We start from the raw sequence: 18,888 nt of genomic DNA, 5'->3' as shown, positions 1-18,888 counted from the left end.
GCTATCTGTGTGACCTTGAGCTACTTCTCTGCTCTGGGCCTTCATATCCTCTGCAAATACACTGTTGGATTTGATGATCACTAAGGCCCTTGCCAGACCTGACAGTCTGTGAATGTTGAGTGTCCCCGGGTGACTGTGCCCGTCTCTCTGTGTGTTAGCTTGGCTGTGAGTGCTGCCTTCCTGCCAGCTGCCTAAGAGCTATCTTCCTTTAGGGCTTGGCCTGCCACTCAGCTCCCTCTGCTAAGCATTCTACTCTCTGGAGCAGCGTTTCGTTGTCAGGAGTAAGTTCCAAATAGACCTTTAAAAATTACTAAGCCCCGTTGCTAATGGAGGGCAACGCAAGCCTGCATCCTCATATCCTCTGCCATTTCCAAATCAGTGCCAGTGGCGCCCACAGCTCTAGGACCAGCTGCTGATCTGGCTCTGGTTGAGTGAGCAGTGCCATCTTGAAGTGACAGGAAATCTGCCCTGAACCCAGCAGCTGCTCTGAGTGAGCAGTGACATCTTCTGAGCCCGCCAGCCCCTTTCGGGAGCTGCTGGGGAAGGCGCACCTGCTGAGAGGAGAGACTGCTTCTCCCCTCCCCACCTCGTCTGCTTCTCTTGCAGGCCACTTTGCGAAGGATTGTTTCATGCAGCCAGGTGGGACCAAATACTCTCTGATACCTGATGAGGAAGAGGCGGAGGAAGAGGCAGAGTCGGCGGAGCTGGAGAAGCCTGACCCCACAAGGAACTCTTCCAGAAAAAGAAAGAAGGTGAGTGCTGGCTTGCCTTTATTTTATCACATTTTTTTGAGTTTTAAAACGAAGAGGTACTCTTTGCAGAAATTTTAGAAATACTGAAAAACATAAAGAATATTGAGATCTTCTGTAATCTTTCCAACCGAGAGGGACTCTTATAGTATTTTTTGGTATATTCCAACCTTTTTTCTAGGTAATAATAATTTTATGTATGTATATTTGACTATATATACATATAGACACAAAATTACAGTCTTACTAGGTGTAGTTTATATCCTGCTTTTTTCATTATTCTTATCAAAAGCATTTTCTGGTATCCTTAAATGTTCTTCAAAAACTTGATTCAAGAGCAACATATGATATTGTAGCCAATGGCTGTATGATGTTTTATTTAATAATTTTTCTACTATTGGATATTTTTGATTACTTTCAACCTAAATCTTTGGCCACATCTGTGATTGTTTTCTTTGGCTAGATTCCTAAATAAGAGTTAGGGCTTTAAGGCTCTTGATGCATTTTATCAAATTGTCTTTCCAGAAAGTACGCATTTGCGCTGAGCAGTGGCTGAGAGAGCCTGTCTCACTGGGTTCTGTCTCCTGTCGACTACTTACAGCAGAACAATTTGTAAAACAGACGTTATTGTGGTATGGAAAAAAACAGTGCATTTGTAGCCTGCTACAGAGAGGAAATGAAAAAACCATGCTACAGTTGATCAGGAAGTAGTTCTTATGTTGCGTAGTATTTTTCTAATTGTGGCCAGTTACTAAGTTTTGGAGTTTTGTTTTGCTGTGTTTTTTTAAAGCTTCAGCAAACTTTTGTTAGCCATCATTTTGTTCCAGGCATTGCAAACGTTGGAATACAAAAACCGTGATAAGGTCCTTGCCCTCAGTGGGTGTTATCTACAAATTAAGTATTCCTCATTTTATAGGTGAGGAAAAAAGCCCGCTGTGCCATTGTAAGAATTAGCCAAGTATATGAATAATAATTTGTTGATCTGTGTATTCTCTTCCTGGGTGATCACACCTGTCCTAAGACTTCAGCTGCCTTGATGACTTCCCCATCCCTAACTGGTATCCCACAGGTACCTCACACTTTGGCTTGGAGTCCATCAGACCTAGGTTTGAGGCCCTTCTGTGCTACTGACCAGCCGTGTAACTTTGGGCTCTCTAACTTTAGTCCCTTAATTTTCAAAGTGAGGGTGCTGTGATCTCTGATGACAGTGTTCCTTGCAGAGGGATGCCCAAGTCCCAAAAACAGATAGAAAGCGCTAATGAGTAAGTGCTTAATTAATGCTATCTGTCATGACTATCATTATCTCTTCTTCAGCCTTCCTCCCTGCACACCCCCACCCCTGCCACTATGAAAACAACCAAAACTCTGGTTTCTAGCCTTCTGTCTTGTATTACTTATTTTAATGACAGCAATAACCTGCCAGTCTCCCAAGAAAGAAACCAGTATGTCCTTTATTTTCCTCCCCTTTCCATCCCACGTCTGGTTAGTCATCGAGTCCTGTCGGTGGGATCTTTTAAGTATCTCGCTTCTGTTTCTTCCTTCCACTCCCACTGCTACTGTGCATTTCATCCCTTGTGCCTCTCCCTCACATTTGGACTGTTGAACTAGCCCAGGGAGACTTTAAACATACCTGTTTGCCCTCCACCTCTTATTGCCAAGTTCACAGGGCCTGAGTCTGGCATCTGATTCTTTTTTTAAAAGCACTGTCTTTATCTCACTGCTGGATTCTCTTCATTATTATGATTTTTCACCCTCTGCTTTGACTCTGAATGTTGGAATGTCCGAGGCTGTCTTATCACTCCCTTCTCTTCTCTAACTTCTCCCTAAGTAATATCATCCTGTCCTTTGGTTTTGAATACCATTTATATGCTAATAATCCCCAAATTAAGTACTTGTATTCTTATTTTTATCCAAATCTGTAATACTGTCCCTGACTTTTTCTCTGGAACTTCAAATTTAGATACCCGGCTGCCTTCTTGAAATCTGCATCTCATTGTTGAGTTTTCATCAAGCTTAACACATCTCAAAACTCTTTAATTTTCCCAAAGCTGTGCCTTCCACAGTCTGCCCTATCTTAGTGAATAGATCACCATTCACCCAGATGCTGAAGCCCAAATTGGCAGCCTTTGGGTTTTTGTTTTTTTTTTTTAAGATTTTATTTTTCCTTTTTCTCCCCAAAGCCCCCGTGAACATAGTTGTGTATTTTTTTTTTTTAGTTGTGGGTCCCTCTAGTTGTGGCATGTGGGACACTGCCTCAGCATGGCTTGATGAGCGGTGCCATTTCCGCACCCAGGATTCGAACCAGTGAAACCCTGGCCCGCCAAAGCACAGCGTGAGAGCTCAAACACTCAGCCATGGGGCCAGCCCCCAGTGGGGCTTTTTTTTTTTTGTTTTGGAGGAAGATTAGCCCTGAGCTAACATCTGCTGCCAATCCTCCTCTTTTTGCTGAGGAAGACTGGCCCTGAGCTCACATCCATGCCCATCTTCCTCTACTTTATATGTGGGACGCCTACCACAGCATGGCTTGCCATGCGGTGCCATGTGTGCAACCGGGATCTGAACCAGCGAACCCCGGGCTGCTGAAGCAGAACGTGCGAACTTAACTGCTGTGCCACTGGGCCAGCCCCTAAATTGTGAGGTTCTTTTTTTTGGTTTGTTTCTTTTTTTTGAGGAAGATTAGCCCTCAGCTAACTGCTGCCAATCCTCCTCCTTTTCCTGAGGAAGACTGGCCCTGAGCTAACAGCCGTGCCCATCTTCCTCCACTTTATATGTGGGACACCCGCCACAGCATGGCCCACCTAGCAGTGCCATGTCCACACCCGGGATCTGAACTGGCGAACCCTGGGCTGCCGAAGCAGAATGTGTGCACTTAACCACTGTGCCACTGGGCCGGCCCCAGTGGGGTTTTTTTGATTGTAAAATATAAGTGACATAAATTTTACCATCTTAACCCCCTTATTTTTTCTTTTTTGCTGAGGAAGATGTGCTCCTGAGCTAACATCTATGCCAGTCTTCGTCTATTTTGTATGTGGGTCACTGCCACAGCATGGCTGCTAACAGGTGGTGTAGGTCCACACCTGGGAACGGAACTGGCCACTGAAGTGGAGTACATCAGACTTAACCACTAGGCCATGGGGCCAGCCCCCATCTTAACTGTTTTTAAGTGTGCATTTCTTTGGCATTGAGTACATTCATATAGTTGTGCAATCGTCATCACCATCCATCCCCAGAACTCTTGTTATCTTGCAAAACTGAAACTCTATACCCATTAAACAGTAACTCCTCGTCTACCACCCTCCCCCCCAACCCCCAGAACCTGGTAGCTACCACTCTCCTTTTGTCTCTGTGATTTAGACCACTGTAGGAACCTCATGTAAGTGGGTCATACAGTACTTGTCTTTTTGTGACTGGCTTAGTTCACTTAATGTAATGTGCTCAAGGTTCGTCCATGTACTAGCATGTGTCAGAATTTCCTTCCTTTTTAAGACTGAAGAATATTCCATTGTGCGTATATACCATATTTTGTTTATCCATTCATTTGTCGTTGACACTTGGGTTGTTTCCACCTTTTGGCTATTGTGGATAAAGCTGCTATGAGCATAGTTGTACAAATATTTCTTTGAGACTCTGCTTTTAATTCCTTTGGGTGTATACCCAGAAGTAGAGTTGCTAGCTCATATGGTCATTCTATTTTGATCTTTTGAGGAACCACCATACTGTTTTTCACAGTGACTGCACTATTTTCACATTCCCACCAAGAGTGCACAAGGGTTCTTGTAGGGTGTGGTGTTTACAATTATAAACAGGTAAAAGTAGATGACGGTGTTGTTCAGTTGTTCTGTGTCTTTTCTTATTCTTTTTTTAATTCCTGGGAGAGGGTTGTTAAAATATTGTCAGACCATGTCTCTTCCTGTTTAAAATCCTTCAGTGATTCCCCATTGTACTTAAAATCCGAACTGCCTCCTGTGAAAACAAACTGTCTAACCCTGGCGGTAAGTTATATAAGCTAAAACCTTGTTTTGTCTTTTTTATATACAGTATTTATTTTTACAGTTACCTTCTACTTAAGGCAAGGGGTGCAAGCTTTCTATTTACAATTGTGTTATAAAGTTTCCCTTTTAAGTAAAACTGTTTAAAGTAAAAAGAGAAACAATCAAATTTTAAGAAAAAATTTAAGTTAAGAAAGTAGGTTGTAAACACATGGAGTAGAAATTGTGGCAATTTATAGGAATGAGTGGCACTTGGAAAATGCTGATTTATGGCAGTAGGGGTATTGTTTTAGTTTGGTACTATTCTCCTGTGGACCAAAGAAATGGCAATTGATGAAAGCCCCTGCTCGAAGTGCTGCCCTCTGGAAGCCTTCTGCAGACCTTCGGGATTGCTGGGTGCAGCCCAGCGTCCTCTCAGAGGCAGCCCCAGGCCCACCCTGCCTGCCGTGTCACTTACTTCTGAGTACACGGCTTGGCCTTACATACCTTTATTCTTGATGCTAGTGCTTCTAGAGCCTTCCTCATAGAGGTCTGAGGACTTGATTTAAAGAGGAAAAAGGGAAGTTTCTGCTGTGTAACCTCATTTAAATATAAAACAAAAGAAAGGCAACCCATAATCTCACTACTTTACCAGAACCTATGCTATGATGGCACATGTTTTCTACCAGCTGTTTTCAAATGCATGTTTTACTAGATGTAATCAAAATGTATGGACAGTTTTGTTGCCTGCTGTTTTCCTTTGTCATAGGCATCTTTCCATTTTTGCCATTCAGTCTTGTAATACTCCTTTGTGATGTCTAAAAATATTACATCAGATGGATGCTGAGGAATTGCATTTTTGGAGGCAGTAGAGGATGGTAATTAAGAACCTGGGCTGTGGAGACAGACTGCCGGGGTTCTAATCTCTGCTTGGTCACCTCCTCACTGTGGAACTTTTTAAGTTAATTATTAGATTTCTCTGAATCTGTTTCCCTATTTATAAAATGGGAATAATAATCATCTACTTCTTAAGGTTGTTAAGATGAGATGATGCCTGTAAACCTCTGAGCACGGTGCCGTGCATAAGCAAAGCCCAGTGTGTGTCCGCTGCTAGTAGGTGTTGCTTAAAAACAGATGCTTTGGAGTCAGAGACTGCGCTCAAGTACAGATGCTGGGTTCAAGGAGTTCATTATATGTTCTGGATATCAGTCCCTTATCAGGTATGGGACTTGTTGTAAATATTTTCTCCCATTCTATGGATTGCCTTTTCACTCTGTTGATAGTTGCCTATTTTTTTTTCCAGATTTACATTTAAAAAAATTGTGGTGAAAATACACATAAAACTTAGCATCGTAACCATTTTTCAGCGTACGGTTCAGTAGTAGTGTTAAGTTTATTCGCATGATTGTGTCTTTGGATGCACAGAAATTTTTAATCTTGAAGTCCAACTTATTAATTTTTTCTTTTGTTTCCTGTACTTTTGGTGTTATATTCAAGAAATCACTGCCAAATCCAAATCCAATGTCATGAAGCTTTTCCTTCTCTTCGAAGAGTTTTACAGTTTTAACTCCAACATTTGGATCTTTGGTCCATTTTGAGGTTTTTTTGCATATGGTGTAAAATAAGGTTCCAACTTCATTTTTTTACATGTGGATATCCAGTTTTCCCAGCACCATTTGTTGAAAAGACTGTCCTTTCCCCTTGAATGGTCTTGGCATCCTTGTTAAAAGTTGACCGTATCCGTGAGGTTTGTTTCTGGCTCTCTATTCTGTTCCATTGGGCTGTATCTGTCTTTACGCCAGTGCCACACTCGAAGTTTTGATTACGCTAACTTTGTGTTAAGTTTTGAAATCAGGAAATGTGAGTCCTCCAACTTTGTTCTTCTTTGTCAAGATTATTTTGCCTATTTGGGGTCCCTTGAAATTCTATGCGAATTTTAGGATGGATTTTTCTATTTCTGCAAAAAATGTCATTGAGATTTATTTGTGTTGTTTTTAATTTCTTTCAGCAGTGTTTTGTAGTTTTCAGTGTAAGTTTTATTCCTAAGTATTTCATTCTTTTTGATACTCATGTAAGTGGAATTGTTTTCTTAATTTTCTTCTCAGATTGCTCATTCTTAGTGTATAGAAATGCAACTTATTTTTGTGTGTTCATTTTGTATCCTGCAGCTTTGCTGAATTCATTTACTAGTTCTAACAGTTTTTTTGGTGGAATCTTTAGGATTTTCTACACATAAGATTCTGTCTGCAAACAGGTAAATTTACTTCTTTAGTAGAGCTAGATTTTTTACCATGATTCTGTTTATATGTTCCAAGCATTTTTCTTTCTCTTTTAACCTTTTAGAGGGTAAATTATATTTGTCAGATTTCTAAAGCGTGTCTGTGGATGTCTCACTTCTGTGGGTCTTTGGTTAAGTTGTTTTTGTATTGTTTAATACATCTGGTGAAAGTAGTTATTGCTTTATTTCTAAAGCTGCTTTGAGATACGTCTTTCACTTCACCAGCGCAGTTATTAAGCATCTGCTAGGTATGAGGCTCTGTAGACCTGCTTAGTCAACCCTTTGTCCTAGCCTCCATCAGTCTTCACTTAGGAGAGGAATGGTCTGATGAACAATGGCAGTAATAATCACCATGCCCTATTATTTTTTAAAGTACCTTTGTGTATATGAACTTCTGACTCACGAGTTCTCTTTGATTAAAAAATGCTCTAGGGAGTTGACACCGTTAAAACTTCCCCTTTGATGCCCACTGTTTCTACCAAGATAGCATCTGGCATCGTTGTCTTTTCACCTCGTTGTTAATCTCTTCGTTGTCTTTTATGCCTTATATTTGCTGAGTACTTATAGTTTATAAAATATCTTTATATTTTTTATTTTGTTTTATCCTATACAATTCTGTGAAGTAGCCAGAGTAAATATTATTATTCTCCCATTTTACGCATTAAGAAAATGGAGATTAAGAGAAATGATCTCACTTGAAGTCATACAACTATAAGAAATAGTACTGAAATGAGAACCCAGGTCTTCAGTATTCTTTTCTATATACCACACTTCAACCATTAATTCATTTAGCTCTTCAATTATGTATTTACTCAACAAATAATGTGTATTGAGTGTCTCATATATGTCTGTTGTGCGTTGTGTTAGGTGCTTGACTTAACAGGGCTCATAAGGTCACTTTTTTTGCCAGTTCTTGCTCTGTCACAGCTACCCCTGGCAACCATCTGATGTTAGCTGTTGATCTATTTCTGTTCACAACCATAAGTCAAGATTTCAGGCCTCCTGTCTATTTCCTTTCACCCTCTAAATCTTTGATTCCAGCAGAAGGTTGGCTTTCCTTACCAGTAAAATCTTCTACCCCAGATAGATGTTCTGGAGTGTATGAGAGTGGCAGATTCTGACACCTGTCCCAGCACTAGTTGCCTCTGGGCGCCAAATGTGGCACCGAATAGGTTCATCTGGAGGGAAATGCCTTCAGCAGTCCATGTTGCTGAATAGGTCAGTTGGTAGCAGGAACTCCTAGGGTGTGGCAGGCATATGTGGTAGGCAAGTCACATGAAATAAAGGTTATACGTAGCACCTACACTCAAGCAGCTAATAGCATAAGGAGAAAGATAAGCACTCAAGGTATATCTGGTGGCAAAGGACAGACACTCACTCCAAGGGGGATATTGTATCTCATAGAAGTCCAATGACAGGAAATGAAGTATGGTTGGGCCACCCAGAACTGGAACTGGAAAGTTGGAAACAGGCTCTTGGGTTCTCATCTCTGCTGCTTCACAAGGTTTCTTCATTGTCTCACTTGCTTCTGTAGTCTCCTGGAAAAGAATGGCTAATGTAAAACCTCTAAGACGGGAGTACGTGCTAGGCATATTGGGGAACCAGGATAGAGAAGGGATGTCACTTGTTCCAAATAATTCCTGGCACATAATAGGCATGTGCTAGCTACCTTTGAATAGATAGACTCCATAATCTCTGCTATCTGTAGCTCCTCAGCTTCTTTCACTCCGTGAGATTTGCCCTCAGTTTGGAGAGTAATAGGGACTGGCTCCTGCTGCTGCCGGTAGGTAATAGTGAAGGAGGAGGGGCAGGAGTAAGAGATCTTCCTAGCCTTGAGCCCCTCACCTCTTTATCAAAGATACATGCATTGCAGGCATACCCTTGTTCAAAAATCGAGTATGCATTGGTCTAGTTCTATATACCTATTCAGTACCATGATAGTTTTTGTCCCTGTGTCTGAAAAGTGAAAGTCATATTTGTTGGGCAGGATTGTGCAAATGAAAATGGAAATGGGATATGAAGTGGTTGGTAAAATAGGAATAGACGTTTTTGTAGTGAAGCCCTGGGTAATCTTTCCATGAACCTGTGGTCTGTGCTTTGCTAACTTCTTTCGCCTATCATATGCCGTTATGGGTCTTTCTGAATCAGTGCTATCTTATGAAAAGCATTTGCCTTGGGGAGACTGATTCCAAGATGGCGCCGTGAGTAGTCCTCTTTGTCTCTCGCCCTTCGAGTCTACAATTATTTGGACACTTATCGCTTGACAAAGGATATCCAGACAGCATCTCAGGACGTCTGAGACACCCACGCGACTATACATCGGAAGGCGGACGGACTGTCCTCCGGGAGGATGTGGAAATAGGTGAAAACTCTCCGACCCCGACGGGCAGCCTAGTACCCGCAAGCGGCTTTCTTCCAACGGACGCCCCCAGAGGATCCACACACATCTAGGGCAGGAGCGAGAACACAACAGAGGAGCGACGGTGGAAACAGGTGACCAGAACCCTACTTAAACCCCCCGCAATTACTCCTAAACGCAGAGGGAAACTTTGGAGTTGCACACCTGAGCCCGCGGGGAGAGTCTCTCCCCGCCATTGGCGGGGAGACCCAGCCTGGTGCTCGGGGCGCCCGGAGGGTCCCAGAGAGAGACACGGAGGGCACGGAGGTCTCCCAGCTGCCGTTGCCCACCCCGGGGGACTAGGGATTGCCGGAGATCTCGGAGAGGACCGGGGCGGGGGAACTTTCAAAGGCGGGTCCGGCGACCCGGTGGGGAAGCGCCGGAGCTCCGCCAGGCAGCAGACAAAACTTTCTGTCTGCCGGTAGCAGAGGGGCCACGCTGAGCACTCAGGGCTCCCGGCAGAGGCCCGGAGAGAAGCCCAGAGGGCGGGGCGACCCCCAGCTGCCGTTGCCCACCCGGTGAGGCTAGGGATTGCCGGAGATCTCGGAGAGGACTGGGGCTGGAGAGAGTTCCAGAGACCCAGCTTAGTAGCCTAGGGGGAAACCCTACAGGCTCACAGAAGCCTTAGGGAAAGCCTCTGCACAGCACCAGTAGAAGGCACCCAGCAGCCAGCCACAAGGCTGGAAGACCCCAGGGCAAAAGCAGCATAGCTAGGTGTACTAACCACAGACTGTAGAAGATGCCAATAGCTCTCCTGCGACCCATAGAGGACAAGTGAGATTTGGTGGGTGCCGACAGCAACGGAGCGACAAATATAAGTGATCCCACCCCTGACCGCTGGAAAAGCCCATAACACCGGTGCAGACCCCAAGGAGAGAGCGCATCTAGGTGGGCAACAACAGTAGGCACCTGCAGCCTGAAGCCCCCCGTGACGGCCCCCACGGCAGAGGAGGGAATCCAAAGGGCCACTGTGGCTACGAAGAGGGGCCCAGGCCCAGTTAGCAACTACGGACAGGGTTCCTGGTTGGTGAAGTATAAACAGCTGCTCCCCCCACCGCAGCAGCTGAAACAAGTGAAAGGAGCAACTAAACTCTATCTCCATGCGGAGGCACAAATCAACATCATCAAGCAATATGAAAAAATACATTAAATCTCCAGAACAGAAAGAAAGTAACAAATACGCAGAAAACAATCCCAAAGAAAATGAGATATATAACCTAAATGATGATGACTTCAAAACAGCCATCATTAAAATACTCACTGAGTTAAGAGAGAATTCTGACCGACAACTCAACGAGTTCAGGAGCTATGTCACAAAAGAGTTTGATACGATAAAGAAGAACCAAACAGAAATATTGGAAATGAAGAACACAATAGAGGAGATTAAGAAAAATCTAGATGCTCTGAACAGTAGGGCCGATAATATGGAGGAAAGAATTAGCAATTTGGAAGATGGCAATATAGAATTGTTGCAGGCAGAGGAGGAGAGAGAAGCAAGACTTAAAAGAAATGAAGAAACTCTCCGAGAATTATCAGACACAATTAGGAGATGCAACGTAAGGATTATAGGTATACCAGAGGGAGAAGAGAAGGAGAAAGGGGCAGAAAACCTATTCAAAGAAATAATGGCTGAGAACTTCCCAAATCTGGTGAGGGAGATGGATCTTCAGGTGACAGAAGCCAATAGATCTCCAAACTTTATCAATGCAAGAAGACCAACTCCACGGCATATAGTAGTGAAGCTAGCAAAAGTCAACGACAAGGAGAAAATATTAAGGACAGCCAGGCAAAAGAAACTAACCTACAAAGGAACCCCCATCAGGCTATCAGCAGATTTCTCAGCAGAAACTTTACAGGCTAGAAGAGAGTGGAATGATATATTCAAAAATCTGAAGGACAAAAACCTACAGCCGAGAATTCTCTACCCAGCGAAAATATCCTTCAAATACGATGGAGAAATAAAAACTTTCCCAGATAAACAAAAATTAAGGGAGTTCATTGCCACAAAACCTCCTCTTCAGGAAATCCTCAGGAAAACCCTCATTCCTGAAAAATCCAAAAAAGGAAAGGGGCTACAAAACCAAGAGCAGAGGAGATAAGTAGAAGGACAACAACAGAGAGTAGCAGCTCTACATCAGAACAGATTAAACCATGGGACGAGAAACAAAGGAAACTGAAGAAAACCGGAAAACAAGACACAAAATGGTAGTGGTAGGCCCCCACGTCTCAATAATCACTCTAAATGTAAATGGATTGAACTCCCCAATCAAAAGACACAGAGTGGCAGGATGGATCAAAGAACAAGATCCAACAATATGCTGCCTCCAGGAAACACACCTCAGCCCCAAAGACAAACACAGACTCAGAGTGAAGGGATGGAGAACAATAATCCAAGCTAATAATGAACAAAAGAAAGCAGGTGTCGCTATACTAATATCAGACAAGGTAGATTTCAAAGCAAAACAGATAAAGAAAGACAAAGAGGGACAGTATATAATGATAAAAGGGACTCTCCACCAAGAAGACATAACACTTATAAATATATACGCACCCAACACAGGAGCACCAAAATTTGTAAAGCAACTCTTAATAGAACTAAAAGAAGACATCAACAACAATACAATAATAGTAGGGGACCTCAACACACCATTAACACCAATGGACAGAACATCCAGACAGAAAATCAACAAGGAAATAATAGAATTAAATGAAAAATTAGACCAGATGGACTTAATAGATATATATAGAACACTTCATCCAAAAACAGCAGGTTACACATTCTTCTCAAGTGCACATGGAACATTCTCAAGGATTGACCATATTTTGGGAACCAAAGCAAACATCAATAAATACAAGAGAGTTGAAATAATATCAAGCATCTTTTCTGATCATAACGCTATTAAACTAGAAATCAACTACAAGAAAAAAGCAGAGAAAGGTGCAAAAATGTGGAGACTAAACAACACGCTTCTCAACAAACAATGGATCATTGAAGAAATTAAAGAAGAAATCAAATATTATCTGGAGACAAATGAAAATGAGAACACGACATACCAAATCATTTGGGATGCAGCAAAAGCAGTCCTAAGAGGGAAATTCATCGCAATACAGGCTCACCTCACTAAACAAGAAAAAGCTCACGTAAGCAACCTCAAACGACACCTAACAGAACTAGAAAAAGAAGAACAAACAAGGCCCAGAGTCAGTAGAAGGAGGGAAATAATAAAAATAAGAGCAGAAATAAACGATATTGAAACAAAAAAGACAATAGAAAGGATCAATGAAACAAAGAGTTGGTTCTTCGAAAGAATTAACAAAATTGACAAACCCCTAGCCAGACTCACCAGGAAAAGAAGAGAGAAATCGCAAATTAATAAAATCAGGAATGACAGAGGAGAAATCACAACAGATACCAATGAAATACAAGAGATCATAAGAGAATACTATGAAAAACTATATGCCAACAAATTGAACAACCTGGAAGAAATGGACAAATTCCTAGACTCCTACAATCTCCCCAAACTGAATCAGGAAGAAATGGAGAATCTGAATAGACCAATCACAAGTAAGGAAATAGAAACGGTAATCAAAAACCTCCCCAAAAACAAGAGTCCAGGACCAGACGGCTTCTCTGGAGAATTCTACCAAACATTCAAAGAAGACTTAATACCTATTCTCCTCAAACTGTTCCAGAAAATTGAGAAAGATGGAGAACTCCCTAACACATTCTATGAAGCCAACATCACTCTGATCCCCAAACCTGACAAGGACAACACAAAGAAGGAGAACTACAGGCCGATATCACTGATGAACATAGATGCAAAAATCCTCAACAAAATTTTGGCAAACCGATTACAGCAATACATCAAAAAGATTATACACCATGATCAAGTGGGATTTATACCAGGGACACAGGGATGGTTCAACATCCGCAAGTCAATCAACGTGATACACTACATCAACAAAATGAAAACCAAAAACCACATGATCATCTCAATAGATGCAGAGAAAGCATTCGACAAGATCCAACACCCATTTATGATAAAAACCCTCAGTAAAATGGGTATAGAAGGAAAGTACCTCAACATAATAAAGGCCATATATGATAGACCCACAGCCAACATCATACTCAATGGACAAAAGCTGAAAGCCATCCCTCTGAGGACAGGAACAAGACAAGGGTGCCCACTTTCACCACTCCTATTCAACATAGTTCTGGAGGTGCTGGCCAGAGCAATTCGGCAGGAAAAAGAAATAAAAGGAATCCAAATAGGTAACGAAGAAGCAAAACTCTCGTTGTTTGCAGACGACATGATCTTATACATAGAAAACCCCAAAGAATCCACAGAAAAACTATTAGAAATAATCAACAACTACAGCAAAGTAGCAGGGTATAAAATTAACGTGCATAAATCAGTAGCATTTCTATACACTAACAATAAACTAACAGAAAAAGAACTCAAGAACTCTATCCCATTCACAATCGCAACGAAAAGAATAAAATACCTTGGGATAAACTTAACCAAGGAAGTGAAGGATCTATACAATGAAAACTACAAGACTTTCTTGAAAGAAATAGGCGATGACATAAAGAGATGGAAAAACATTCCTTGCACATGGATTGGAAGAATAAACATAGTTAAAATGTCCATACTACCTAAAGCAATATACAGATTCAATGCTATCCCAATCAGAATCCCAAGAACATTCTTCACAGAAATTGAACAAACAATCCTAAAATTCATATGGGGCAACAAAAGACCGCGAATTGCTAAAGCAATCCTGAGCAAGAAAAACAAAGCCGGCGGAATCACAATCCCCGATTTCAAAACATACTACAAAGCTACAGTGATCAAAACAGCATGGTACTGGTACAAAAACAGGTCCACAGATCAATGGAACAGAATTGAAAGCCCAGAGATAAAACCACACATCTATGGACAGCTAATCTTCGACAAAGGAGCAGAGGGCCTACAATGGAGAAAAGAAAGTCTCTTCAACAAATGGTGCTGGGAAAACTGGACAGCCACATGCAAAAGATTGAAAATTGACCATTCTTTTTCACCACACACCAAAATAAACTCAAAATGGATCAAAGACCTAAAGATTAGGCCTGAGACAATAAGTCTTTTGGAAGAGAACATAGGCAGTACACTCTTTGACATCAGTTTCAAAAGAATCTTTTCGGACACTGTAACTCCTCAGTTGAGGGAAACAATAGAAAGAATAAACAAATGGGACTTCATCAGACTAAAGAGCTTCTTCAAGGCAAGGGAAAACAGGATTGAAACAAAAAAACAGCTCACTAATTGGGAAAAAATATTTACAAGCCACTTATCCGACAAAGGGTTAATCTCCATAATATACAAAGAACTCACACTGCTTAACAACAAAAAAACAAACAACCCGATCAAAAAATGGGCAGAGGACATGAACAGACATTTCTCAAAAGAAGATATGAATATGGCCAATAGACACATGAAAAGATGTTCATCATCGCTAATCATCAGGGAAATGCAAATCAAAACTACACTAAGATATCACCTTACCCCCGTTAGATTGGCAAAAACATCCAAAACCAAGAACGACAAATGTTGGAGAGGTTGTGGAGAAAGAGGAACCCTCATACACTGTTGGTGGGAATGCAAACTGGTACAGCCACTATGGAAAACAGTATGGAGATTTCTCAAAAAGTTAAAAATAGAAATACCCTATGACCCAGCCATCCCATTACTGGGTATCTATCCTAAGAACCTGATATCAGATATCTCAAGAGTCCGTTGCACCCCTATGTTCATCGCAGCATTATTTACAATAGCCAAGATGTGGAACCAGCCTACATGCCCAGAAACTGATGATTGGATAAAGAAGATGTGGTATATATACACAATGGAATACTACTCAGCCATAAAAAAAGACGAAATTGGCCCATTCACAACAATGTGGATGGACCTCGAGGGCATTATGTTAAGCGAAATAAGTCAGTCAGAGAAAGACGAACTCTATATGACTCCACTCATAGGTGGAAATTAGCATATTGAGAAGGAGATCTGATCGGTGGTTACCAGGGAAAAGGGGGGGTGGGGGGGGGTACGGAGGGGGAAGTGGTGTACCCACAACATGACTAACAAAAATGTACAACTGAAATCTCACAAGGTTGTAATCTATCATAACATTAATAAAAAAAAAAAAAAGAAAGAAAAGCATTTGCCTTGGGAATCAGGCTGCCCACTGATTATAGTGAAGTTTAGCTATATTTGATCCAGAACATGATTTTCTTCTTTTGATGTGGCTGCGATAATTACTCTTTGCTGTACTGTATATAGAACAGAAATAGGAATGCCATTCCTTGGCTACAGCGCTGGCTCTGTCCTGTTATCCAGAGAACTTCTTCTGGTACCTATCTGAGAGAGAGAGGCTGCTAGTCCTGGGCCTGTTCTGATAGAGCACAGAGTTGTCCAGTGTAGTCTGCTCAAAAACCTTCAGTGATTCCCTTTCTTCTATGGAATAAAGACTGAGTTCCTTTAAGACTTCACAATCTGTCGACTTCCCAGCATCATCTCTCACCAGTCCCTTCCCACACACACTGTCCTCCAACCTCATTCATTAAAAGAGCTTCTACTATGTGCTAGGCTCTGTTGTGGTTGCTGCAGGCAAAATAGTGAATGAAACAGGTAAAATCCCTATCTTAATGGTACTTATATTCTAATGGGGGTCACAGACAATGAACTGGTAAACAAATATCAAATAATACTAATATGTCAAATAGTGATAAGTGCTGTGGAGAAAAATTAATTTGGTTATGAGAGATAGGGAGGACTGGACTGGTGGTTGGGGGCATAGTTGACTTCCATTTTAGATAGGGTGGTAAGCGCAGGCCTTTCTCATAAAGCATCATGAGAGTGGATATTTGAAGGAAGACAGTAAACAAGCTACTCAGATAAGTGGAGAGAGAGCATTTCAGCAAGTGCAGTAGCCGGATGTTGAGAATGAGCTTGGCATGTTTAAGGAACAGTAAGGAGGCCATTGTGGCCAGAGTGAAGTGAATAAGAGAGGAAGTTCAAGGAAACCAGATCATGGAAGGTCTTACGGGAGAATATGAGGACTCGAGCTTTCACTTAGAGTGAGATGGATGTCATTAGAGGTTTTGACTAGAGGGATGGCATGATCTGACTTACCTTTTAAGAGAATTTTTCTTGCTGCTCTGTGGAAACTAGGTGGTCAGAAGGCAAGGTTGGAAGCAGCAAGCTAGTTAGCAGACTATTGATAATCCAGGTGAGAGATGATGGTGGCTTGGACTGGAATGATAGCAGTGGAGGTGGTGAGAAGAGAGTTGAAGTGTGGATTTATTTTGAAGGTAGACGTGACAGAATTTGTTGAGTGATTGGCTGTGAGGTAGGAAAGAGAAGAGTTGGAGATGACTGTAAGGTTTTGGGACTGACTGGAAGATTTGAGTTAGAAGGAGAAGGATTGCAGGAGTAAGCATGAGTGGGGAGCAGCCAGGGGTTTAGTTTGAGTTGCTGCCTGTGAAGATGGGAGAGTAAGCTGCAGGGGAATAGTTTGGGAGGGGACGGCCATAAGACTTGAGATGCCTATCCGATATCCACGTGGCCATGTAGAGGAGGCAGTTAGATGTGTAGTTTGGAGTTCAGAGGAGAAGCCCAGGGAAGAGATATAAATTTGGGAGTCATCTACACATAGGTGGTATTTAAGTTCATATATGAGATCACCTGGAGAGTAAAAATAGGGAAGAGAAGGGATTCGAGGACTTGAGCCCCAGAGTATTCCAAATTTTAGAGGTTATGAAGATGAGAATGAACCAGCAAAGGAGACTGAAAAGGAACAGTCAGGGATGTCAGCAGAAAAATAAGAGAATGTATTGGAAGTTAAGTGAGGAATGTGTTGCAAGGAAGTCGGACTGTGTCAAATTCAACTAATCGATCAAGTAAATGAGACCCAAGAATTGACCGTGGATTTGGCCATGTGGAGGTCATTGGTAACTTTGACAAGAGCTGTTTCACTAGAGTGGTAGGGTGACAACCTGGTTAAAATTGTTCAGGAGAGTTTTTTTAAAAATGGGAACTATTATAGTATATTTTTTTATTGTTGGGAATGAGCCAGTAAAAAGGGAAAAAGTGATGCAGGAGAAAGGGGACAATTCCTGGACCAATGTCTTTGAGCAGAGAGCGGGTGGGATCCAGTGCCTAGTCAGTAGGCCACACAGGATAATTGGTCACTCCTTGAAAGGTCTTTCAAGCCTCTGCCTCATCCTGTCTTCCTTCTGGCTGGAAGGCCCTCACTTTCCTTCTGCATCAGCACTATCACCACCACTCCACCTGCCAAAACCATATTCGTCCTTCAGAAGTACAACACGTGACGTGTCCTTCATGCAGCCATCCTCCAATTCCTCGGACATAATCGATTTCTTTCCCTTGTGTGTCCATGGCATGTTTTTTGTACTTTTTTAATTAGTCTTTCTTCTTAATTAGATAATTTGTTCCTTGAAGGCTCATGATCCCTGATTTTTTACCTCACTCAACCATTATAAGAGACAAATTAATTAATAGATAATTCCTGGCTCCTAGAAGGTACTCAGTACGTATTTGTTGAATGAGTATACTGTGTGGTTATAAGGAGTTGCTCTTTCCCTTGTGTGATGAACTTGGCTCGTGTTTGGAGGAATGGCGCCAGGCTCTACTGTGGAGTGTGTTTACTTTGCATCGCCTACTACTGCTTTTCACTGGTGGGTACTCTCTGTTTGTCTGAATTCTATTAAAAATCTGTGTGTTCTCCTTGTCTCCTAAGCAACATTGTATGTAACTAGGGCTCTCTAAAGTGCTTTGTATGAACTAAAGTTCAGTAAATATTTGTGAGTTGATTAATATACCTTTTTCTTCTGGTCTTCCCCTCTCCAAGCTATGATGAACTGGTGCCTTATAGGTAAATTTCTAGCCAGGAATTGCCCTCTATCCTACTTCCCAAAAGTTCACCCCAGAGAGTCAGTTTGAGAATCAAATCATCTTTTGACAATCAGTCATTTCTCAGGAATAAAAGAATAGTCATTTCTCAAGAATAATTCTTAAGAATAAATTAAAAAAAATAAATGTTTGCTTGATTGGTTTCTGGCCAAATCAGTGTATTTTAGTTGGGAGGTGCTAAGTTAGGTGCTGCCTTTAATACTGGCAGGGCTAAAAGGAACACCTGCTTTGGGACCCGGCCTGAGTCAAATCCAGGTTCTACCACTTGGGCAAGTAAGTGGTAAAGTCATTTTATTTCAGTCAACTGCTCTGAAGTTATAATTTTCTTTCCTGAAAATATAGGCATAATTATGCCCACTTAATAGGTTTGTTGTGGAGGTAGATGAGGTATGGCTGTGAAGTGCCCAGCCCAGCGTTTAGAAAACTAAGGTCTCAGTAAATCCTAGCTGCTGTTACTCCTCTGTCTCAGGTTTGCTTCTGTTTTCCTCTCCAGCAGGGCTGCTGCTCTCCTGTTTCG

General features: G+C 41.9%; 1 protein-coding gene across 3 annotated transcripts in view; it reads left to right on the top strand.

Annotated features, from left to right (window-relative positions):
- Positions 1-18,888, top strand: part of ZCCHC17 (zinc finger CCHC-type containing 17) — a 53,071-nt gene that overhangs the window by 30,112 nt on the left and 4,071 nt on the right. For all 3 annotated transcript variants that reach the window (XM_001503910.6, XM_005607260.4, XM_070260517.1), the window contains one exon: positions 607-752. In XM_001503910.6, the coding sequence (XP_001503960.1) occupies positions 607-752 (146 nt within the window). The remainder of the gene's footprint in view (positions 1-606; positions 753-18,888) is intronic.

The sequence above is a fragment of the Equus caballus genome, chromosome 2 (assembly GCF_041296265.1).
Source record: "Equus caballus isolate H_3958 breed thoroughbred chromosome 2, TB-T2T, whole genome shotgun sequence".
In the NCBI taxonomy this organism is placed as follows: Eukaryota; Metazoa; Chordata; class Mammalia; order Perissodactyla; family Equidae; genus Equus; species Equus caballus.
This window is presented reverse-complemented; position numbering and strand designations above follow the sequence as displayed.